Below are 19990 nucleotides of genomic sequence, written 5' to 3'. Positions count from 1 at the left end.
TCCCAAAAGACAGTTTGGCATAGAGTTAAGAATATACTATATCAAGTGGTCAAACTGTGAAGGAGTACTAGTACCAGTAGGCCCGCAAAGTTTTTATCCTTTCCAAAAAAGGCAACTCCTAAGCGACAAGTGCTTCCTACAACAACAAGCTTTGCCCGGCATCGATGAGGGAGGGGCACTGGCGACGGTGCGCCTTGGACTTATTTATAATTGATCATGTATAGTTATAAAATATTTATTGAATATAAATACAATTTTTTTCTTTGCGAATACGCAAAGGTTACGTATCTTTTTATTGATATAAGTACAATAATAGAATGGAAAAAATTCTCATGCATGGTTGCATATGATGGCGGATTTTTTTCATGCATAGTTGCATGTTGGGGTGAGCTTTATCCCATGCATAATTGTATGGTGATGTGGCGTGGTTGCATGTTAAGTTAAATAAGATAGTGAGGATGAACTTCTTAGATGTTACCTCCGTTTTTATTTAGTATGCATATTAGATTTGACTAAAGTCAAACTTTGCAAAGTTTGACCAAGTTTAGAAAAAATAATATAAACAATTGTCATAACAAATTTATATGATGTGAAAGTACGTTTAGTAATGAATCTAATGGTATTGATTTGATATTATATATGTTAATATTTTCTGTCTATAAACTTGGTCAAAGTTTGCAAAGATTGATTTTGACCAAAGCTAATACGCGGAGTAAATATAAAATAGAGGGAGTATATATATAGGACATTAACAAGGTGGAAGAAATGTACCACACCGCATTATTGGCAGTGGAAGATCTAGAAAGTAGGACTAGGACATATATTTCTAAACAACTAAAGCACACATCACAAATGGTTTTGATATTGAAGAAGATAGGAAGTACAAGCACATCGTTGAAGTTCACAATATAGCTGTGGCACGGTCGCGTACGTACGTACGTACGCATGTCTCCTCCGGGACGCCATGGCAGAAGCCAGCAGAGAGGCCACCGGTGCAGCGCCTCCGCCTCTCCACGTCGTGGTGTTCCCATGGTTAGCGTTCGGCCATTTCGTCCCCTTCCTCGAGCTCTCCGAGCAGCTCGCCAGGCGCGGGCACGCCGTCACCTTCGTCTCCACGCCGCGGAACGTCGCCAGGCTGAGGCCCGTCAGCCCCCGCATCCGCCTCCTCCCCCTGCCCCTGCCGAGCGTCGACGGCCTGCCGGACGGCGCCGAGTCCACGGCCGACGTCCCGCCAGAGAAGGTGGACCTCCTCAAGGTGGCCTTCGACGGCCTCGCCGCCCCTTTCGCCGGCTTTCTTGACGAGGCTTGCGCCGGCGGGGACGGTGCGACGGAGTTCGGCAGGAGGCCCGACTGGATCTTCGTCGACTTCGCACACTACTGGCTCCCGCCCATCGCTGAGCAGCACAAGGTACATGCATAGCTTTTTCATGGCGTGCGTGCATGGCTCCCATCCCATCAGGCCATCACCATGCTCCATGCTGGCTTGCAGGTGCCGTGCGCCTTGTTCCACATCTGCCCGGCGCCGTTCATGGCCTTCATCGGCCCCAAGGCGGCGAACGACGCGCACCCGCGGACGACGGCGGAGGACCTGATGGCGCAGCCGCGGTGGATCCCGTTCCCGACCACCATCGCCCACCGCCTCCACGAGGCCAGGGACATGCTGGTCCAGACGTTCCGCGCCAACGCGTCCGGCCCGTCCGACGCCGGCCGGCTCTGGCAGACGGAGCAGCGCTGCCCGCTCGTGATCCTGCGCGGCAGCCGCGAGGTCGACGGCCCGCTCGGGCCCTTCCTGGCCGACCTCTTCGGCAAGCCCGTCGCCCTCTGCGGCCTCCTCGCCCCATACGACGCCGCGCTCGCCGCCCAAGAAGGAGCCGACCATGTCGACGACGAGAGCGAGAGCGCGAGCCTCATGCGCTGGCTGGACGAGCAGCCGGCGAGGTCCGTCATCTACGTCGCGTTCGGGAGCGAGGCGCCGCTGACCGGCCACCACGTCCGCAAGCTGGCGCTAGGGCTGGAGCTCGCGGGCGCGCGGTTCCTCTGGGCGCTGCGGGGGCCGAGCGCCGCGCTGCTCCCGGACGGGTTCGAGGAGCGCGTGGCCGTGTCCGGGCGCGGCGTGGTGCGCGTGGGGTGGGTGCCGCAGGTGCGCATCCTGGCGCACGGCGCGGTGGGCGCGTTCCTGACGCACGCCGGGCTGAGCTCGCTCGCGGAGAGCTTCCTGTTCGGGCACCCGCTGGTGATGCTGCCGCTGTTCCTGGACCAGGGCGTGACGGCGCGCGGCATGGCGGCGAGGGGCGTCGGGCTGGAGGTGCCCAGGGGCGAGGGCGACGGGTCGTTCGGGAGGGACGACGTGGCCGCGACGGTGCGGCGGGTGATGGCGGAGGGCGAGGAAGGGAGGGCGTTCGCGCGCAACGCCGGGGAGCTCCAGGCGGTTCTCTGGGACAGAGCGAAGCAGGACGAGTACGTCGACGAGCTGGTGGAGCACTTGCAGCGCCGGTGATGCTGAGCCTGAGGGAGGCTCGCTTCTCGTGGACAGTGAGTGTGCGATGGTGGCCGAAATCAAAATGCACGTCGTCTCATGCTCAGTGCTCAGTAATGCTATTCGTACGTACTCCCTCTGTACAAAAAAATATATAAACGTTTAGATCAGTAAAATAGTATATAAAACAGTATAAACAGTAAAAAATATAAATGCTATTTGTACGTACTTCCTCTATACAAAAAATATATAAGCGTTTGTATCAGTAAAATAGTATTGTAAATGCTTTTATACTTCTTCACGTACCAGTCTTACAAAAAAATCTACGCACTAGTTCAAATCTAGTGCACTCTGCTTCGGGGACTCCCTCTCCTCCTTTTCACCCTCACTGACGCCTTCCCGCGCATTGTCGAACGCACCTTCCAGACATACCGCACCTCCTCATCGAGGCCGCCATCGCGCTCCCTGGTGGCTGGACCCCAACCGTGTCTTCCTCTTCCGGGGTGAGATCCACGTCCCGCCGCCCTCCCTCTTTCCCCCGACATGCCCTCCTTCCACACCTAATACTCCAACACCGTCTAGGCCACCATAAAAGCACTGCATCATTGGGACGTCGGATAGGGCCATTGCCGACAACCTCCGCACAACATGCGTCATCGTCCCAACGCCCGTGGCCAAGGTGCTCAAGGAGGATCCCTACCGCATCGTGCGGCCGGTCGAAGGGTTCTATGACCGACAGGGGTTCCATACATCGCCACATCGTCGGGACGCGCTTGATTGCGCGTGAGGTCGAGGTGCAGTCAACGCAGACAAATAGAGAGGAGAGAGTAATTTTTACATTTTTTGGGACGGGTCCCACATGTAAGGAGGTTCCCGGTCAATAGTCAAATCAACCTCTAATGAGTCAAAGCCGAGCAAAGGGATGATTGCTGAACGAGGTAGTTAGTTTGGGGTTATGGTGGTGAGCCGAAGAGGACTAAATACGGTGTGAATCGGCGGGTAGTGACCCAATTCCTCCTCCAGCTTTTTTGAGGACGTGCACGAGCTTGCGCCATCTCCCCACTCGCACAAATTTGACGCCACGGTTCCCCACCATGCACTCTGAGAGCCTAACTGAGTGGGAACGGCTGATTCGGTTCTTCCTTGCGGGGCCTGTCTGAGATGTGCTTTAAGTTTCGTGATATGTAGACCCAACAATGCTTGCAGGCAACCGTACGGGCCAAAAATGCACCCCCGAGACCTAGCTGGAAGGTATGCAGAATACCAAGCACGCCTAAATTGTTTCTCGCACAATGGTCTTCTTTCCTCGTAAATGATGCTTGGAAGAAGATGCAAACCCCAAAATAATTGTGTGACCGCCTACGCAAAATGGCATGAGCATCACGACCTATGATCCAAGCTGCATATGCGGCTGGTTTGGCCGCACGCCTTCGCCGCCGCCGGGAAGGAGACAACAAAGGAGGGGCGCACAATCCTGGCAAACGGCAACGAATGTATTTTCGAACACAAACATCCGAATAAAATGAAAAATGACGGGCCATCAAAATGAAATAGGGGTTTTCGGTATTCGACGATATTCGTTCGTTCCCGTGCCCGAATTCCATTCGTTTTCAAAGAAAAAGTGGGACCGGTGGGCTCGTGCCGCGGACTACTCGTGGTTCGCCACCCACCCACCACCACCACCACCATCGCCATCACACCACGGGAAAGAAAAAGGAAAAAAGGAGCTTCCTTTCTTCTCCCCCGCTCCTCGGATTGGATCCCTCCCCTTCCCTCCTCTGATTCCATTCCGTTGGAGCCCGGCAAGGTGACGGCGGAGTGAAGATCTCGGTAACGAATCCGAATCGCCTTTTTTTCGGGTTTCTCCTTCTTCTTCCAATCCCTCCTTTCTTGATCTCATCTCTCCCCTGATTGGTTCAGACAGGACTGCCGGCGCCCCTCCCTCCGCTGCCTCGCTCCCCACGGCGGCGAGGCGAGACCCACCGGCGACGCGCGGCCAGGTAACGCTCCCTCCCTTCCCCTTTCCTCCGCTCCGTCCAATCACCTCGTTCGAGCTCTTCGATCCGTATTCCATAGGCCGCGGCACTCGCGCGGATTCGGTAGAGGACGATGGGATCCACCATTGGAGATGAGAGGCGGATCCGTTTCTCCCTCCCATCTTGGCGGAGAGAGTGGACATTTGAGAGAGAGAGAGAGAGGGAGAGGGGAGAACGCGTCGACTTACCCAGTGGCGGCTGTACTGTCGACATGTATGCTGAACCTCATGTCTCAACAGTGTCAGAGCTTCAGGCCATGACAACCTCTTTCTTTACTGTATTGCCTCGATCATGTGAATGTATCTCTGTTTAGCCTGGTTCCTCCGCGTATCCGTCTTCTTTAGGAATATCAAGCCTCTTATTTTTCTTTGCTGAGTGTTTGTTTTGCTCAGCTCAGTGACAATCAGACAGAAGTGGTCTGCTCCTTGCCTAATTGTCTGAGACCACCTACTAAAAAGAAAAAGAAATGCCCGATGCTTGTTGGCCGATGGAATCGCCTCATTTGTTCTGTTTGAGATTGACGCACAATTGCTTAGCTGCGTAGTTCAGGATGGTACTGTATATTCCTTATTGCCGTATGACTGGTATGAGCACAGGTGCATGCATAATTTCCATGTCTTTTACATTGGGGAATATATAATATGTTGCCATGTTGAAGAAATTAGCTGCTTTGGTGGTTACTGCTGTCAGCAACGTTTGCCCTTGACTTTGTTTTTGGTGAATAATGTGCCTCTTCTGTTCATGTCAATGCAGCCCTGAATTGAATCAGCTACCATGGCGGCCTTGCCGTTAGCCACGGCGGAAGTCTGCGACGCCAACTCGCACCTCATCACCGGCGGCGAGCTGCGCGCGCTGCAGCCCATCTTCCAGATCTACGGGAGGCGGCAGGTCTTCGCGGGCCCCATCGTGACGCTCAAGGTGTTCGAGGACAACGTGCTGGTGCGCGAGTTCCTGGAGGAGAAGGGCCAGGGCAGGGTGCTGGTGGTGGACGGCGGCGGCAGCCTGCGGTGCGCCATCCTGGGCGGCAACCCCGTCCAGCAGGCGCAGAACAATGGGTGGGCGGGCATCGTGGTGAACGGGTGCATCCGGGACGTGGACGAGATCAACGGGTGCGACATCGGCGTGCGCGCCCTCGCCTCGCACCCCATGAAGGCCAACAAGAAGGGGATGGGCGAGAAGCACGTCCCGGTCACCATCGCGGGCACCAGGATCTGCGACGGCGAGTGGCTCTACGCCGACACCGACGGCATCCTCGTCTCCAGGACCGAGCTCATCGTGTAGGAGAGGCTGACGCCTCGTTGGCCGTGTTGTTCCACTCTGTGGTTGTATTTGCTTGTCTGTAACATGATGGATGAACTGGGCTCTGCATAAGAGAGGAGGGTGCTTGCTGTTGCTGCCTCTGCCCTCCCTTATTGAATGATGTTGTATCTGAACTTCAGATTCAGAAGCCTGTAATAATTGTAAGCTTATCTTGCCTGATCAAATGGAATGAGGAATGGGAATAAAATTATTAGTTGGGTGCCTGCATTGCGCTGTCAAAAATGTCAAAGAGAGGAGGGCTGCTGCTGCTGCTTCAGAAGCTCTGAACTGAATGGCCTTGTATCTGCACTTCAGATTCAGGAGCACTGAACTGAACTTAATTTTTTTTTTTTTTTGAGGGAGCACTGGACTGAACTTGTAATAATGTTAGGCGTGTCTTGCTGAATCAAACGGGAAGAAGACCGGGAATAATAATATCAAGTGGATGCATGCATTTCACGGAATGAAGCTTGCTGAGACTGATAAAAATGTACTGCAAATACATTCATTTTGCCAGTGGATGAGCTTAAGCCCGTCGTTGGTCAATTAGTTATCCTCACACACATCCACCTAATTATTTGCGTTGGGGCCGCTCGAGGTCTGCTCATGGCGATTCCGGGAGAGACTACGCCGGCGTTGGGCGCAGGGTGAGTAAAACTCTGCCTGTAGTCGGTGGATGGGCTGTGCTGTTTCTGTTCTCCATATTCTCTCGTCCTTACCAGCTGGCATGCGTGCCGAAACTGCAGATCGGCCAGAGAGGCACATGCTCTGGTGGTGCGCGAGGTTGCCGAAGCGGAGTACGCCGGCGCTCCCATCCTGCCTGAAGCGCCCGTTGGCGGGGGCACGCCGGAGAGGGGACCGGTGGTTCAAGGGCAGTTCGGAGCCTTGCCAAGACCAAGAGCATGAACAGGCACAGCATCATTGTGTTCCTCGCTGTGTGATGCGTATGTCGTCCATGGCGCCGTCCATCACGAACATGACGTTGCTTCCCCCTCCGGCCACCTAGATGAGTGGGCTCGAGCCAGTCTGTGCTGTCCGGCGACGTGTGCGAAGGTCGTCTTCGGCCATTTGTCAGGGAGCGTACATCCTTTGTGTCAGAATGTACTGTCAGATTGGTCTTTCGAATACGGATAGACGACGCACGCCGAAAAACAACTTCCACCTATACTCTTACTAGCACTTTATCCTGATACGAATCGCGAAGGGGGGCACGCCGTCGATGGCCTGCGTGCAGATGCCGCTGCGTCCAGCGCTGCACTTCTCGTGATAGCAAGATATACTAGACATAAGCTAGTAGGCGGCTAAAAGTGTACAAACCTTGGTAAGGAGGGCTGAGCTCTGAACTGAATGGTCTTAGATCTGAACCTGAGATTCAGGAGCTATGAACTGAACTTGTAATAAAGGTAAGCAGTTGGATGCCTCCATTGCACTGAATGAAACTTACTCGGGCTGGCCCAAATGTACTGGTGTTTTTCAGTGGAGCAAAGCAACCAATATCAAGTTTTTTTGTAATATACGGTGAACATTTAAAAAATTGAAATGAACATTTTTTTAATATACAGTGAACATTTTTAAAATTTTATTATATGGTGAGTATTTGTAATAATGATAAGCTTGTCTTGCTTAATCAAATGAAATGAAGAACGGGCATAATAATAAAGCCAATTGGGCGCCTGCATTCCGCTGAATGAAACTTACTTGGACCGATGAGAGTCCCTTCCTCCGTTGCATTCCGTTGTAAGAGCATCTCCAACAGCCGCGCTAAACTAGCGTCGCGCCGCAAATTAGGCCGTTTTAGCGCGCGTGCAATGCGGCGGGTCGCTCCAGCGGGCGCGCAAAAACGGCGCGCGCGCTATAACGGGTTGGGCGCGCGGTTAAAAACACTTACCCGCGCGGCGTATTTCGGGCGCCAGCTACATGGAGGAGAGGAAAGTGAGCAACGAGGAGCGAGCAACGAGGAGCGAGCTAAGTTGTTGGAATGGGAGAAGCACTTATTCTTCTTGGACACATCTAACCTCAATGCGGCGCAAAAAGAGTATGTCAATCTTGCCCAACAAAAAGTCTTAATCCAAAAAAGAGCCTTGGTTCGTGCAATGGGTGGCGGTGGCCTCGGCGCCATGGGAGGCATGGGTGGCTTCGGAGCCATGGGAGGTATGGGTGCACATCCGGCCGCCATGGGAGGCATGGGTGCACCTCCGGCCGCCATGGGAGGCATGGGTGCACCTCCAGCCGTCATGGGAGGCATGGGTGCACCTCCGGCCGCCATGGGAGGCATGGGTGGCTTTGAAGCATCCTCCGACGCTATGGCCGCCATGGGAGGCATGAGTTTTTCTTCTCTCATGGGAGGCATGGGTGCGCCTCCGGCGCCATGGGTGCAATGTCTTTCGATGTGCCTTCTCACACACATTTCCATGAAGATGCCGTTGAAGATCTTGCCAACACCGTCGGAGCTTCACATCATGCGGTGCGTGATGAGGAGAGGGAGAAAGATTCATCTTCGGAGGCGGAAGAGTCGTCTTCGGAAGATGAGGACGAAGACGAAGACGAGGAAGATGAAGATTGATGTGTTTTTGATGTCTTGAACTTTAATTTGCATTTGAACTTGGTTGGATGAACTTGTGGGCATGATTTTGAACTTGTGGGCATGAACTTTTATTCATCAACTTGTTTGTGTTAAATTTCACATGTTCATTTTTTTTCCAAAATATCATATATGCAAAATGCCCGGCGAGTCGCGCGCGCTGTATTTTTGCGCTCTGATGGAACGGCGCGCGCTGCATTATAGCGCGGCTGCTGGAACTAGCGCAGGCACATGCGCAAAACCAGCCGCAGCGTTTGGCTGTTAGAGATGCTCTAAGTAGGTGAAGTTACTCTAGCCTCGGGTCCGTCGTGGAAGAAATGGGTCCTAGCAAGCGCGGTGGCACGTTGCCGACCTCTTGCGCGGGTCTTGTGTAGTTACTCTAGCCTCGGGCATGGGTGCGTACTGGTGACTGACGTGCAACCTGTTCCCGATTATACGTAACTCTTTGCCTACTAGTAAGTGGCATGTGCTTCGCACGTTGATGGCATGCACATTAACTATTCATATTGGCATTTCATCATGTAGTATATACAAAATATGCTCCAACTAAAAAAATGCATGATACATATGTAGCAGCTAATTTTTATAAATCAACGTAGCAACTAAATTTTTTTTAGTCGATGTAGCAATTAATTAGAAGTACAATATTGTGCGTGCTGATGCCTGCTTTACTATGTCACGTTAGCCAACCGTGAGTCTTCATTAGGCCTATCAACGTCATATGATTGGGAAGAAAAAAAATCCAATATGGCCCACTTGACTCGTCGGAGCACCGCATTAGCAAATTCACACTCTACTTTCTGAGACTGCCCTGCAGGCTGCACAGTGCACACGACAATCTACTCTTCTCTGGAATTCTCAAAAAAGGATCTACTTGTCTCTAGAACTCTCCCTTCTCTTCCTTCTCTCCCTAGTCCCTGCTCCTCCCCGCCTCCTTTTATGTTTCTCAGACCCGCTGCAGAACTTCCTCATATCTTCTCTACAACATCCTCTGCTACTATTAGTGCCATCGTTCATGGTATCTGGCCGTCGCTCAATGTACCGTGGCTTAATTACCGAGGTCCCAGGCGGTCGTTGCTACTGTAGTGCACAACTTCTTAGTCCACATCTGGGCCACCATGGTTTTGGCTGATGTTGTGGACCTGCGAGTTCTTCTGCAAAGAAATCACGTCAACATTGGGTTAGACACTTTAACAAGGTGGGATAGTAGGCAGGGAGGCAACCAGCAAGGCCGTTGAGAAGAAGAGCAGGTACAGGTGCATCTTCCAACCGTTGGATCACGAAATCGACGGCTCATGTTGTACGGATTTGCCACATCCTGGCCATTGGATATGGAGATCGGACGGCCTACATTTCTAGTTATTCTCACACTATATAGTGGTATAGATGTTGCCGGCACACCGGTGCCGTTTTGTGGACTCGGTTGCGCGATGCCCTTCGACCTTCGGCTTTTGTGGTCGTTGAGACTGGTCTGTACGGCGTGAGTGAGATAAGCTCCTTATTAGTGGTTTTCTTTTCCATTTTTTTCCCGGGCGTCAACGGTGATCCTCGTCGTGTTGTGCATTTGAGTCCTTGAACGACGTTTTTGCCAACCTGGATTGTGCGTTTGAGTCCTTGAACGACGTTTTTGTCTATCTCTTGGTCTCGAATTTTTGATATGGTTCGACGACGTTGGCAATACACCGGTGTCTCTATCTTCTCTTCGCCCCCACAAAAAATATCTTCTCTTTGCCCTATATTATTATTATTATTATTATTAAAGTGGCATGGCATACCATTTATCATTCAATTTACTCAATAAAAAGAAAAAGAAAAGAAAAGAAAGGAAAAACCACACGATAATGATAGAGCAGAGCTCCACCCTGTCTCCTCTTCTTGCTCTGCTCTGCTCGAACCAACCGCAGACCAGAGCCACGCTCGCCGGCCGGGGCACCTCCTCCTCCTCCGCCGCCGCGCTGATTCATCCCTCCCTCACTTCAAGCCTCTACTGCCTCGCCAGTCTCCCACCGTCGCGACGCCGCGGTCGAGGGGCTAGTCTGCCTTTCCTGTCGCCGCCGGAGGGAGACGACCGCCCGCGACCGGAGCAGACGAGGGAGGCACGCGCGACCGGGAAGGCGCTGCTTTCGCTCGAGCCGTACGCCGACGCCGGTGGCCACTCCGGTAAGCGCGCAGCGCGACTACATGCTCCTTCCTTACTCTTGTCAATGTCCTCTCTGCATCTACACTACTAATTACTCTGAATCTTTTAAACTCAAGGCAAGCCAAACTTTGGGTAGTCATTTATATGCACCGCCTGATTTGTCTGCCTCCACGTAGAGGCAAAAAATGTTTCCTTGCTGAAGGCAACTGTCTGAAATTAACTGTAATCCTATTCCATCTGGCTACTCCAGCATATTCAAATAGCATCATTACTGACAAAACACCTATACAGCAGATGGGTATTCCTATCTGATGGCATGGCACGCACTAAGAACTCACCGCTACCTGATGCCTTGCCTCCCACCGGCGGCGACCAACTAACTGAAGCTCCCTGGAGTCTGTTTTTCGCTGTCAACATTGCCTCCTCACGGCTTTGCCGGTAAGAGTGGCATCACCACCACGATAGCAAAGCAATCTCATGGCTTTCTTCAGTCTAGGATGACTTACGGATACGGAACTTCTGAAAATTGCACATCATCTACGTGTTATTAAGTTAGCTTAGTCCGCCCGCCCCTGGTCCGTTATATGAACTTGACTAATTTTTTGCTGATTTGGTTTGATCATGTCCGGTGGCCAGGGAAATCGCCACATTTTTCTGCTTCTCTCTTAATTATTTTTAAGGAAAAGAGTTGCTCAGATTGATTCTGAGAGTACTGATGACTTGGGAGGATCCCTAGTCAGGGCCTGATAGATGAGCAAACAGCAAGTGTGAGTGCTAAAAGGCCGGCTTGGTGGTTACCTTTCTTCTGTCAAAACGTGAACGTCTCATCAAATGAGGCTGACTTGGTGATTCTTGTGTTTCATGGAAAATTTTTGTTTACCCTATGTTCATAAGAAAATGGTCCTTTAGATGTTCCAATCACATGAAATTTCATCATGTTTGTTTCCTAAATGGAGTCCCAGCATTTCATCCGCCTGAGATCTATGCAACTGTTAAGCCACATATAACTGAACAATATGTCTTCCTTATTGCAGTATTATAAGCTCAAGTGCATGATTTGCATACATATCTTTGGAGAACCTGTTGCTGTTATGCAGATTGAATGAGCAGCTTTATTACTCCTGCTGACAACACTTGTTTTTCTCGAAAAGGTGCTGACAGCGCTCGTGCAGCAGCCCTGCTGAACCCAAAATGGCGGCCTTGCCACTGGCCACCGCGGAGGTCTGCGACGCAAACTCACACATGATCACCAGCGGCGAGCTCCGCGCGCTGCAGCCCGTCTTCAGGGTCTACGGTGGCCGGCGGCTCTTCGCCGGTCCCGTCGTGACAGTGAAGGTGTTCGAGGACAACGTCCTGGTCCGTGCGCTCCTGGAGGAGAAGGGCCAGGGCAGGGTCCTGGTGGTCGACGGCGGCGGCAGCCTCCGCCGCGCCCTCCTGGGGGGCAACATCGCCATGCTGGCGCAGAACAACGGGTGGGCCGGCATCGTGATCAACGGCTGCGTCCGGGATGTTGATGAGATCAACGAGTGCGACGTCGGCGTGCGGGCTCTCGGCTCGCACCCGATGAAGTCGGACAAGAGGGGGATGGGCGAGAAGCACGTCCCGGTCACCGTTGCTGGTACCAGGATCTGCGACGGCGAGTGGCTCTACGCCGACGCCGACGGTATCCTCGTCTCGAGGACCGAGCTCAGCGTGTAGTGCAGGCCTTCCAGTTGCCTGTGTTGTTCCTCTCTGTGTATGCATTTACTTGTGTGTAAAATGATGTATGTATGAACGGATGAACTGGGCTCTGCACAAAACAGAGGACGTCTGTTGCTGCTTCAGAACAGAAGCTCTGATATCTGAACTTGAGATGCCAGGAGCTCTCAACTGAACATGTAAATAATAATGGCAGGCTTGCCTTGCTTGATCAAATGAAATGAACAATGGGGAATTGGGGATAATAATACTAATACTTATTGGATGGCTTCATTGCACTGTCAAGTTTCTGTATTATGTTGTGCTGAATGAACCTTATTTAGAGTTCAGGCTGATAATGATGAGATTGTATGCACATGTGTTCTATGATGGAGCAAAGTGAAGCAGATCAAACAATGTGCTTATGTTAATCTTGATGGAGATCCTAGATAGAAAAACCTAATCCCCATCTTCTGGTAGTAGTAGATGTTTGCACTGCACTGTCAAAATGTGTCATGTTCTGTCAGCAGTCCGGTAGTGAAGCAGAGCAGAGCAAACAATACTCTGCTACTCCACCAACCAAACCCCCCTTCGACCCCCACACCCACGCCGCCCCTTCCCAAAGCGAATCCGGCGCCGCCGCCGGCCGCCGCCCCACGGCCCGCTCCCAGCTCGAGCATATCCTACCTAGGGGAAACCGCCGGCGGGCGTAAGAAAAAGATGCTCTTTTAGGGGGAAACCAGCCAGCCCCCGTCGCCATGCTGGTGCTGGCGCTGGCGCCGGGCGTCAGGCTCTAAACCCACCTAGGGTTTCGGCCGGCGGCGATGCGGGCATACTCCGCCGGCGCCGGGGCCGGGGCAGTCTTCCTCGGCGACGGCGACGTCGACCCCGAGGCCCTCACCGAGGAGGACAGCCTCGTCGGCGGCGGCGACTCCAACTCCGTGGTAACCTCCCCCCCTCCACTGAACCCATGGCTGGTTAGCTCGTTCCAATCGGTGGTGAAACCCAGTGTTGCCCGGAGCAGAGCAGACTGGCTTCAACCTCTAGTGAGCCTGGGGTTGGATTTGTAGTGCTACAAATGCTTTTCTTGTTAGGATTTGTCCATTTTTACCATGTGTTTCATTGTAATAACCAGCATGTGAACCTGAATGCATAATGACAAAGTAAAAAAGGCTCTGTTCATTGCTGGGCATTTACTTCGAAAAATGCTGTGTATTTAAATGCACATAAGTACAAGGTTTCCGTGCCAGAAATTTTGCCTTTGGCTTTGTGGAATGGGGCGGCAGGGAAGTGTCATTTTGTGCAATGGAAATGCTGTGTATTAATTTTTTGTATTTTTCAAGGTAGACAGTTGGCATTTACTTTGACCGGCCAAACATGCGGAGGTAGGAATGTGTTGTTTTGTGAAATTAAAACATTCTGTGTATTTATTTATTTTTCAAGATTGACTGTTGGCAGTTACTTCGACCGACCAAAAATGGATGCATATCCTTTAAATGCCCCAGAACAGCATGTTTCTTGTAACAAAACACAACGTCATGGTTTTGAGTGTTGACCGTTGCTTTATCTGCTAGGATTGCTTGCATGGATCATACAGCAGCTCTTTAAGCCTCCACGGTGTCAGAGTTGACGACGAGCACTCGGCTCTTGAGAACAGCAGCAGGCCTCCTAGTCATATTAATATCCTAACACCACAAGGTACAACTCTTCGAAATTCATCCTGCTCTGTCTGCTGTTACTGCTTTCTCTGTGCCTGATTCCCCTCTTCATTACAGATGTTGTGCCCATCGAAGTGGCACGGTCTAGGTTCCTGGACATCATCATTGACCATTTTATTGGCCAGAATGTTATTGAGGTGGGAGAACCCTCTCTCTATGACTCTATCCTGGCCAGCAATAGAATCAACAAAAGAAAGCAACAAGAGGTGCAATACGAAGGCGACCCGAGGTTTGCTTTGCCCTTGATGTACATAGCCAACTTGTACGAGTCTTTGGTGAGCGACGTCAATGCACGTCTTGCTTCCTTGACTGGATCCCGTGAGAAAACTATTGGGGTAGCTCTTGAAGCTGCCGGCGGCTTGTACAGGAAGCTGACCCAAAAGTTTCCCAAGAAAGGTATGATGATGATTAGTGAATGGAAATTTGTATTTGGTCGCGCCCACTCTACTCTGGTTATTTGTTCTTCTCATCCGAGTCTCCTTTGGTGTTATGTGGCAGGAAATTGTAGCTTCAGGAGGAGGGAGCTGGCTACTTCTAATGCAACAAAGACCAAGTTTCCTGAACTTGTAGTGCAGGAAGAAAAGCGGGTCCGTTTTGTTGTAATCAATGGTTTGGTGATCATAGAGAGGCCAAATAATATGAGAATGCAGGATGCGGAATGGTATTTTCTCTGATTCACCCTGTATTTCCTTCCTTATGCATCTGTTGCTTGTTCACTTTTTCTGTATTATCATATCTTAGGAAACTTTTGTTATACTCCCTTCAGTGCTACTCCTAGATATTATCAAGCCATTTCTGAGTAACCCTTTCTTATACTCCCTCCATTCCGTAGTAGTTTTCGCTGAAACGGATGTATCTAGACGTATTTCAGTGCTAGATACACCCGTTTGAGCGATGTATCTAGACGTATTTCAGTGCTAGATACACCCGTTTGAGCGACAACTAATATGAAACGGTGGGAGTAGTAAATATGGACTTGAAACTGATAAGTTCCTTGATAATATTTCTTACTATAAACGATGCTCTCTTGTAAATTGTGTGAAAGTTACTGCATATTCTTGAATTGGTGGCCCAGTTACAAAAAAAAAAACTTTTCCTTTGACCAAATTCTGCTTCTAGAAACCCTTCCTTGTTTTGAACTTACAGACTCTGTATTAAATATGCACTCGAAACAGATACATTGCTTTCTAATATTTCTTACTATAAACCATCGTCTCTTGTAAGTGGTGTGGATAAAGTTACTGTTTTCATAAGCCAAAATACTGCATATTCTTGAATGACAGACTCCGTTCCTTTGTTGGCATTTCCTTGGAACAAATCATATATATTTTGTTTCCTTGCTTAAGGTAACTATAAGAAATTGACTGTATTCTTGTCCGATTGCTTTCAATATAGGATGAATTATGAATACGAAACTTCAGAAGTTTGCTAATATAATCAAATCTTCAGTTAATTAAATTAATTATAATTATAGGCAAAAGCTTTATTTATCCTCACTTTTCCACTTTGACTCTTGGTACCCTCTGATATGCCATGATTTATGTATTTCTAAGTCTTGATTTTTTTTTCTAAATGTGCAGGTTCAAAAGATTGACCGGTCGAAATGAAGTGGCCATTTCATCTAGAGATTACAAATTCTATTCACCTCGACACAAGTACAGGCGTACCCTGCAGCCAGTATTTGACATTCCTGGCACGTCCGTAAGTGTATACTGGATTTAAGATTCTAAGGTTGCAGCTAAACCAATTCCATTATTCATTTAATTGGTTCCTCTGTCCAGGTTTTGTCAGAGGATGAGACTTCTCCATTGGTTTGTTCTTCAGAATTTCGTCCACCATTCGAGGTAACTCTTATCTTTTGATACCTGTCATGACTAGTGACAATATCCCAAATTCACAGTGACTTCTCCGGTCCTTCTTCTTTGTTAAATGAGATTATTTTTTTCTGGTTCATCCACCTTTTCAGTTGGTCACCACTAATAGCTTGCTCTCTTCCAGATGCAAAACCAACATGAGTCATCATCGAAGCGACACATTGAACAGATAGAAAGTCAACCTTACTTGCACTTTCTCGATCAAGCAGAGCATGACAACATCCAGCAAAACCAACATAGTTCTCAGTTCCCTCCCATTCATCCATGTGCATCGTCCTCGCAACTGTCAGATAACCCCCAGCAGCACCAGTCCTATCTATCTCCGCATCTATCTTCCATGCAAGCTGGACACAACCACCTTGGAGGACGCTCGAATATTCTTGTGAGTGAATCTTTATTTTTAGTACTGGCCAAGTCACATGCCAAATATAGTACTCCCTCTGATCCATATTACTTGTCGCTCAAATGGACGGAGGGAGTAGTATCAAAACGTTCATCATGCAGTAATTAGTTGCAAGTCATCCTGTCTGTTTGCACTGCATTATTTCGACAGCTGAACAAAAACAGAAATCTACTTTTAATGTTCAAATCAGGTGCACTGTTATTGAATTGTCTTGATGGCATGTTTTGTATTTCAGCCAAGCAGCCCTGCAAAGTTCTGCGACGAGTGCGGTTCGCCGTATTTAAGGGCGACATCCAAATTCTGTTCAGAGTGTGGCACCAAGAGGCTAGGGATCTGACTGAGTGATGCATAGTTAAGCAATTTTGTCGCAGTTTGATGTTGTTCCTTTTTTCTGCGGGGAGTTCAATGCTGTTTCGGCCATGATGCAGAACCCTGTAGAATGGGTTTTGGTTGTTGTAACTGTACTTGAGTTCACTCTTGCTTCCTTCAATGGAAATATATATGGATGGATGTGACTCCCTCATGCATCAACTGTTGCGCCTTACTATGATCTACCACAGTATATACTTTTTCTTTAAGTGAAAACAATTTATGGAATAAGTGGAATATATTTAGCCGTTGTAGTCAGCAGCATACAGTTTACGAAAAAATGAGCCATTTGCTTTGTGTAAATCGAGAGGAATTTTGCATATCCATTTTATCACTTTCATTCTAAAATTGTCTCCTGGTGCAGAATCTCATAAAATTACATTACTTGTCAAACAAATCATGAACCATTGGTCTTATATTTGAGACCGAATTAACACACCACAAATTGGTGGTCACTTATTTCTTCAGCAAAATATTTTCTTTACCAAATTAACTTGAAGCCATTTGTTTTGTCACTTGCCATCTCATGCAACTCCATGTCTATCTCCTTCAGAGCGTCCTTGATGCTCGACAGCTTCAACTCGAGCACCCTCAACCCCTTCGTGGCGCGAGCCCGCTCATCTTTGCCGCCTCTATTCCTTCGTGCAGGTGATCTGCTTTCTCGAGAAGGGTGAGGAGGCTGTCGGCGCGCTCGCGCATGAAGCCAAGGTCCATGCCCATCATCTCAAATAGGGGTGGAAACGGATCGGATGCGGATCGGATAGTGCTCTTACCACTTTCATTTTCATATTTTCAAAACGAATACGAATCCGAATACGGATGTTATCGGATACGGATACGGCTCGGATATTATTCGAATACGGATACGGATATTTCTTGATTCGGAACGGATACGAATAATATCAATATATTGCTTAAGTAAATTAGTCGATAGCTATGTGACCTAAAATAATCAACGTGTGACATACAATAAGTCAATGATAAATAGGTTTATGAATAAATACTATTGTAATGCATAATTATTTATAAGTTTAATCATATAAAGAGTAAAATTTGACCACTTATTTGGCTTTTATGTTGGATAATTGGAATATTGGGCTTAGGATTTTAAAAATTACCTCCCATAATCTTATTCGGATATGGATATATCCACTTCCATATCCATATTTGTGTCAAAATCTCCTACCATATTTTATTTTTTATTTGTTTAATAAATTCAGATACGGATAATTTCCATTACCATTTTGGTTCAGATGCGGATGTTTCGGATACGAATAGGCATTTTCTCGAATACGAATATTGGATCTTTCGAATTATCCACTACCACTTTCCACCCCTAATCTCAAAGGACTCCAGGGCCTTCTTCCACCGCGCGAGGTCCTCGCAGGACGGGAAGGCGGCAGAGGCCATGATGTCCTCGGCTATGCGAACCGTCTCGATGATCACTCCTGCAACGAGCAAAGGGCATATGGGCTTCTGGATACGCTCGTGCAGGAGCGACTTCCGGTCGGCACAGAGCCCATGGTACGCCCTACGCGTCTCAATGGGGAGTAGTTTGTTGTCGATGGCAGAACCATCGACGATGACCTTGAAGCTTCTGAAGCATTTGCCGACGTCGAACTCAGTGCCTGGTTCCGAAGATCCAATGCCATCTTCTTTGTTCTTGGCTGATTTCGAACCCGGTGGCCTCCCTCTCTTGTTCTTGGCGGTTTTGAGAACTGGTGGCCTCCTCCTCTTCGTCTGTAAAACAACCAATCAAAGAGTTGGCTATTTTTTCCCAATAAGAAATTTAGGCTCTTCGTCTGTGAAATACATCAATATTTGAACAGTAAAAATTTCTGAAGAGACAGATTTAAATTATTGAATGTAAGGCCTTATGGGTGGCTGAAAGTCATTGAAAATGTCTTAAGAGAGACAATTTGAAAATATTTCATGGAATGCCTTACCGGAGGCTTATAGTCATCACTCTTGTCACTCTTGGCATCGCTGCTACTGCCGCTGTCAACCAACATTGGCTTATGCTCTATCGTACTGTTGGCTGGCCACCTTCTCTTCCTCTGAAAATAAAGTAATCAACCAAAACAAAGCAACAAATTCAGCATGTGTTTACATATGCCGCAGAGATAACAGATAATCTGAGACATGAAAAGTACTTTTATGAGAATGACCAAAATTTCCTTACTTTGTAGTTGTAGGTAATAGTGATAGTCCTCACTTCATACCGAGAGCCTGGACGCTTTACTTGCTCATTTTCTGAACCGCCGTTGTCGACCAAAGTGAGCTTTGGATGTGCCAACGCCATCTTCTGCCCCATCTCGGTCTTGACAGATTCGAGGGAACCCGCTGGCATCCCTCCCTTCCCCTGGAAAATAGTTAGGAAACCAAGTCAGATGACTCATTGTTATGAGCATAAACATAAATTGCACACTAATTTTTGTTACTGTACTAAACTTTAACTAGTGAATGTAGAAATAAGTAACAGTAGCAGTCACTAGTCAGTTCGTCAAACGCCAGAAACAAAAATCTCCCGCAACATTACCCCAATGACGGATCGCGGAATACAGTCTCGGATAAAAATAGACAATCTGGCATGTAAGGTAGCACGCGTGTGTGGGTTGTGTTGTGCGCGTCTATATTAGTTTACAGAGGGAGTACTCGCTTAATTAGATAAGAAAAGACATTAGACATATCAGGGAGTTTCAGCAAAATTCAGATGGGCCTTTTCTTGGCATGTAAGGTAGCGGTACCACCAGCAAAGAGAGAATAACAAAAATGTGTATCTCACTCTCAGGGATTGGGAAAATGAAGAGGACTCTTTTCTTTGTCCTTTTTTTCCTGTGCCGGGAAGAGCTCACTAAAAACTGTTCACATATAAGTAGATAAATAGACCAAAGCATGAAGAAACCTCATAAAATCCTTGTATAATAAATAAAAAGTGCAATAATATTTAGTTTGTCGCCACATTACCGATGAGCACTAGAAAAAAAAAGATGAGCACTAGTAGAAGGAACAAAGGGGTTCCAAATGTAGGCGTGGCTGAAGATTCAGAAACAAAAGGTGGAAAGGCTAATTAAATGGTCGACAAAGAAAAAAGACTACTGAAATGGCCTCAGAACAATCTCACTAACTTTAAATTTTCCTATGTTCAATTCATCGACCGACGCCCAACCCGCAAACTGAGCCATATATATGAAAGTGGCTTGCTGTTTTTATCCGAGTCATTGGATATATGATAACATGCATTTGACGAGTACTCTGAAGCTTGGATAAGGCTGAATGAACTGACTAAAATGCAGCAATGTGAGATTTGTTGGTTCCATGAAGGTTCTAACCATGGGCGGGGAATCACCTACCGGCGTGCCTCCCTCCCTCTGGAAATTATGCGACAGAGTTATCTGTAATTGTCAAGCGAGTAAA

General features: G+C 48.6%; 4 protein-coding genes across 6 annotated transcripts; all 4 read left to right on the top strand.

Annotated features, from left to right (window-relative positions):
• The first annotated feature begins 812 nt into the window (after nucleotides 1-812).
• Nucleotides 813-2774, top strand: LOC125526760 (putative UDP-rhamnose:rhamnosyltransferase 1). The gene is made up of 2 exons (XM_048691397.2): nucleotides 813-1408; nucleotides 1490-2774. The coding sequence occupies exons 1-2, from the start codon at nucleotides 965-967 to the stop codon at nucleotides 2495-2497; spliced, it is 1452 nt and encodes a 483-aa protein (XP_048547354.2). The 5' UTR covers nucleotides 813-964; the 3' UTR covers nucleotides 2498-2774.
• A 1372-nt stretch (nucleotides 2775-4146) lies between these two features.
• Nucleotides 4147-6039, top strand: LOC125522050 (putative 4-hydroxy-4-methyl-2-oxoglutarate aldolase 2). 2 transcript variants are annotated; one of them, XM_048691399.2, is made up of 3 exons: nucleotides 4147-4306; nucleotides 4401-4476; nucleotides 5266-6039. In XM_048691399.2, the coding sequence occupies exon 3, from the start codon at nucleotides 5287-5289 to the stop codon at nucleotides 5791-5793; it is 507 nt and encodes a 168-aa protein (XP_048547356.1). In that variant the 5' UTR covers nucleotides 4147-4306; nucleotides 4401-4476; nucleotides 5266-5286; the 3' UTR covers nucleotides 5794-6039. The 2 variants fall into 2 exon arrangements, with proteins under 2 accessions (XP_048547356.1, XP_048543078.1); XM_048687121.2 differs by having other exon boundaries at nucleotides 4397-4476.
• A 4184-nt stretch (nucleotides 6040-10223) lies between these two features.
• Nucleotides 10224-12503, top strand: LOC125518571 (putative 4-hydroxy-4-methyl-2-oxoglutarate aldolase 2). Of its 2 annotated transcripts, XM_048683387.2 has the most exons (3): nucleotides 10224-10552; nucleotides 10827-10970; nucleotides 11684-12503. In XM_048683387.2, exon 3 carries the CDS (start codon nucleotides 11724-11726, stop codon nucleotides 12228-12230), a length of 507 nt encoding a protein of 168 aa, XP_048539344.1. In that variant the 5' UTR covers nucleotides 10224-10552; nucleotides 10827-10970; nucleotides 11684-11723; the 3' UTR covers nucleotides 12231-12503. The 2 variants fall into 2 exon arrangements, with proteins under 2 accessions (XP_048539344.1, XP_048539343.1); XM_048683386.2 differs by lacking the exon at nucleotides 10827-10970 and having other exon boundaries at nucleotides 10235-10552.
• Nucleotides 12504-12742: 239 nt separating this feature from the next.
• LOC125518570 (PPR containing protein) lies at nucleotides 12743-16735 on the top strand. Its single transcript, XM_048683385.2, has 8 exons — nucleotides 12743-13153; nucleotides 13784-13907; nucleotides 13985-14323; nucleotides 14426-14588; nucleotides 15508-15628; nucleotides 15709-15771; nucleotides 15926-16183; nucleotides 16440-16735. The coding sequence occupies exons 1-8, from the start codon at nucleotides 13034-13036 to the stop codon at nucleotides 16539-16541; spliced, it is 1290 nt and encodes a 429-aa protein (XP_048539342.2). The 5' UTR covers nucleotides 12743-13033; the 3' UTR covers nucleotides 16542-16735.
• Nucleotides 16736-19990: the final 3255 nt, after the last annotated feature.

The sequence above is a fragment of the Triticum urartu genome, chromosome 7A (genome assembly GCF_056163025.1).
Source record: "Triticum urartu cultivar PI428250 chromosome 7A, HENAU_Tu73, whole genome shotgun sequence".
Lineage (NCBI taxonomy): Eukaryota > Viridiplantae > Streptophyta > Magnoliopsida > Poales > Poaceae > Triticum > Triticum urartu.
This window is presented reverse-complemented; position numbering and strand designations above follow the sequence as displayed.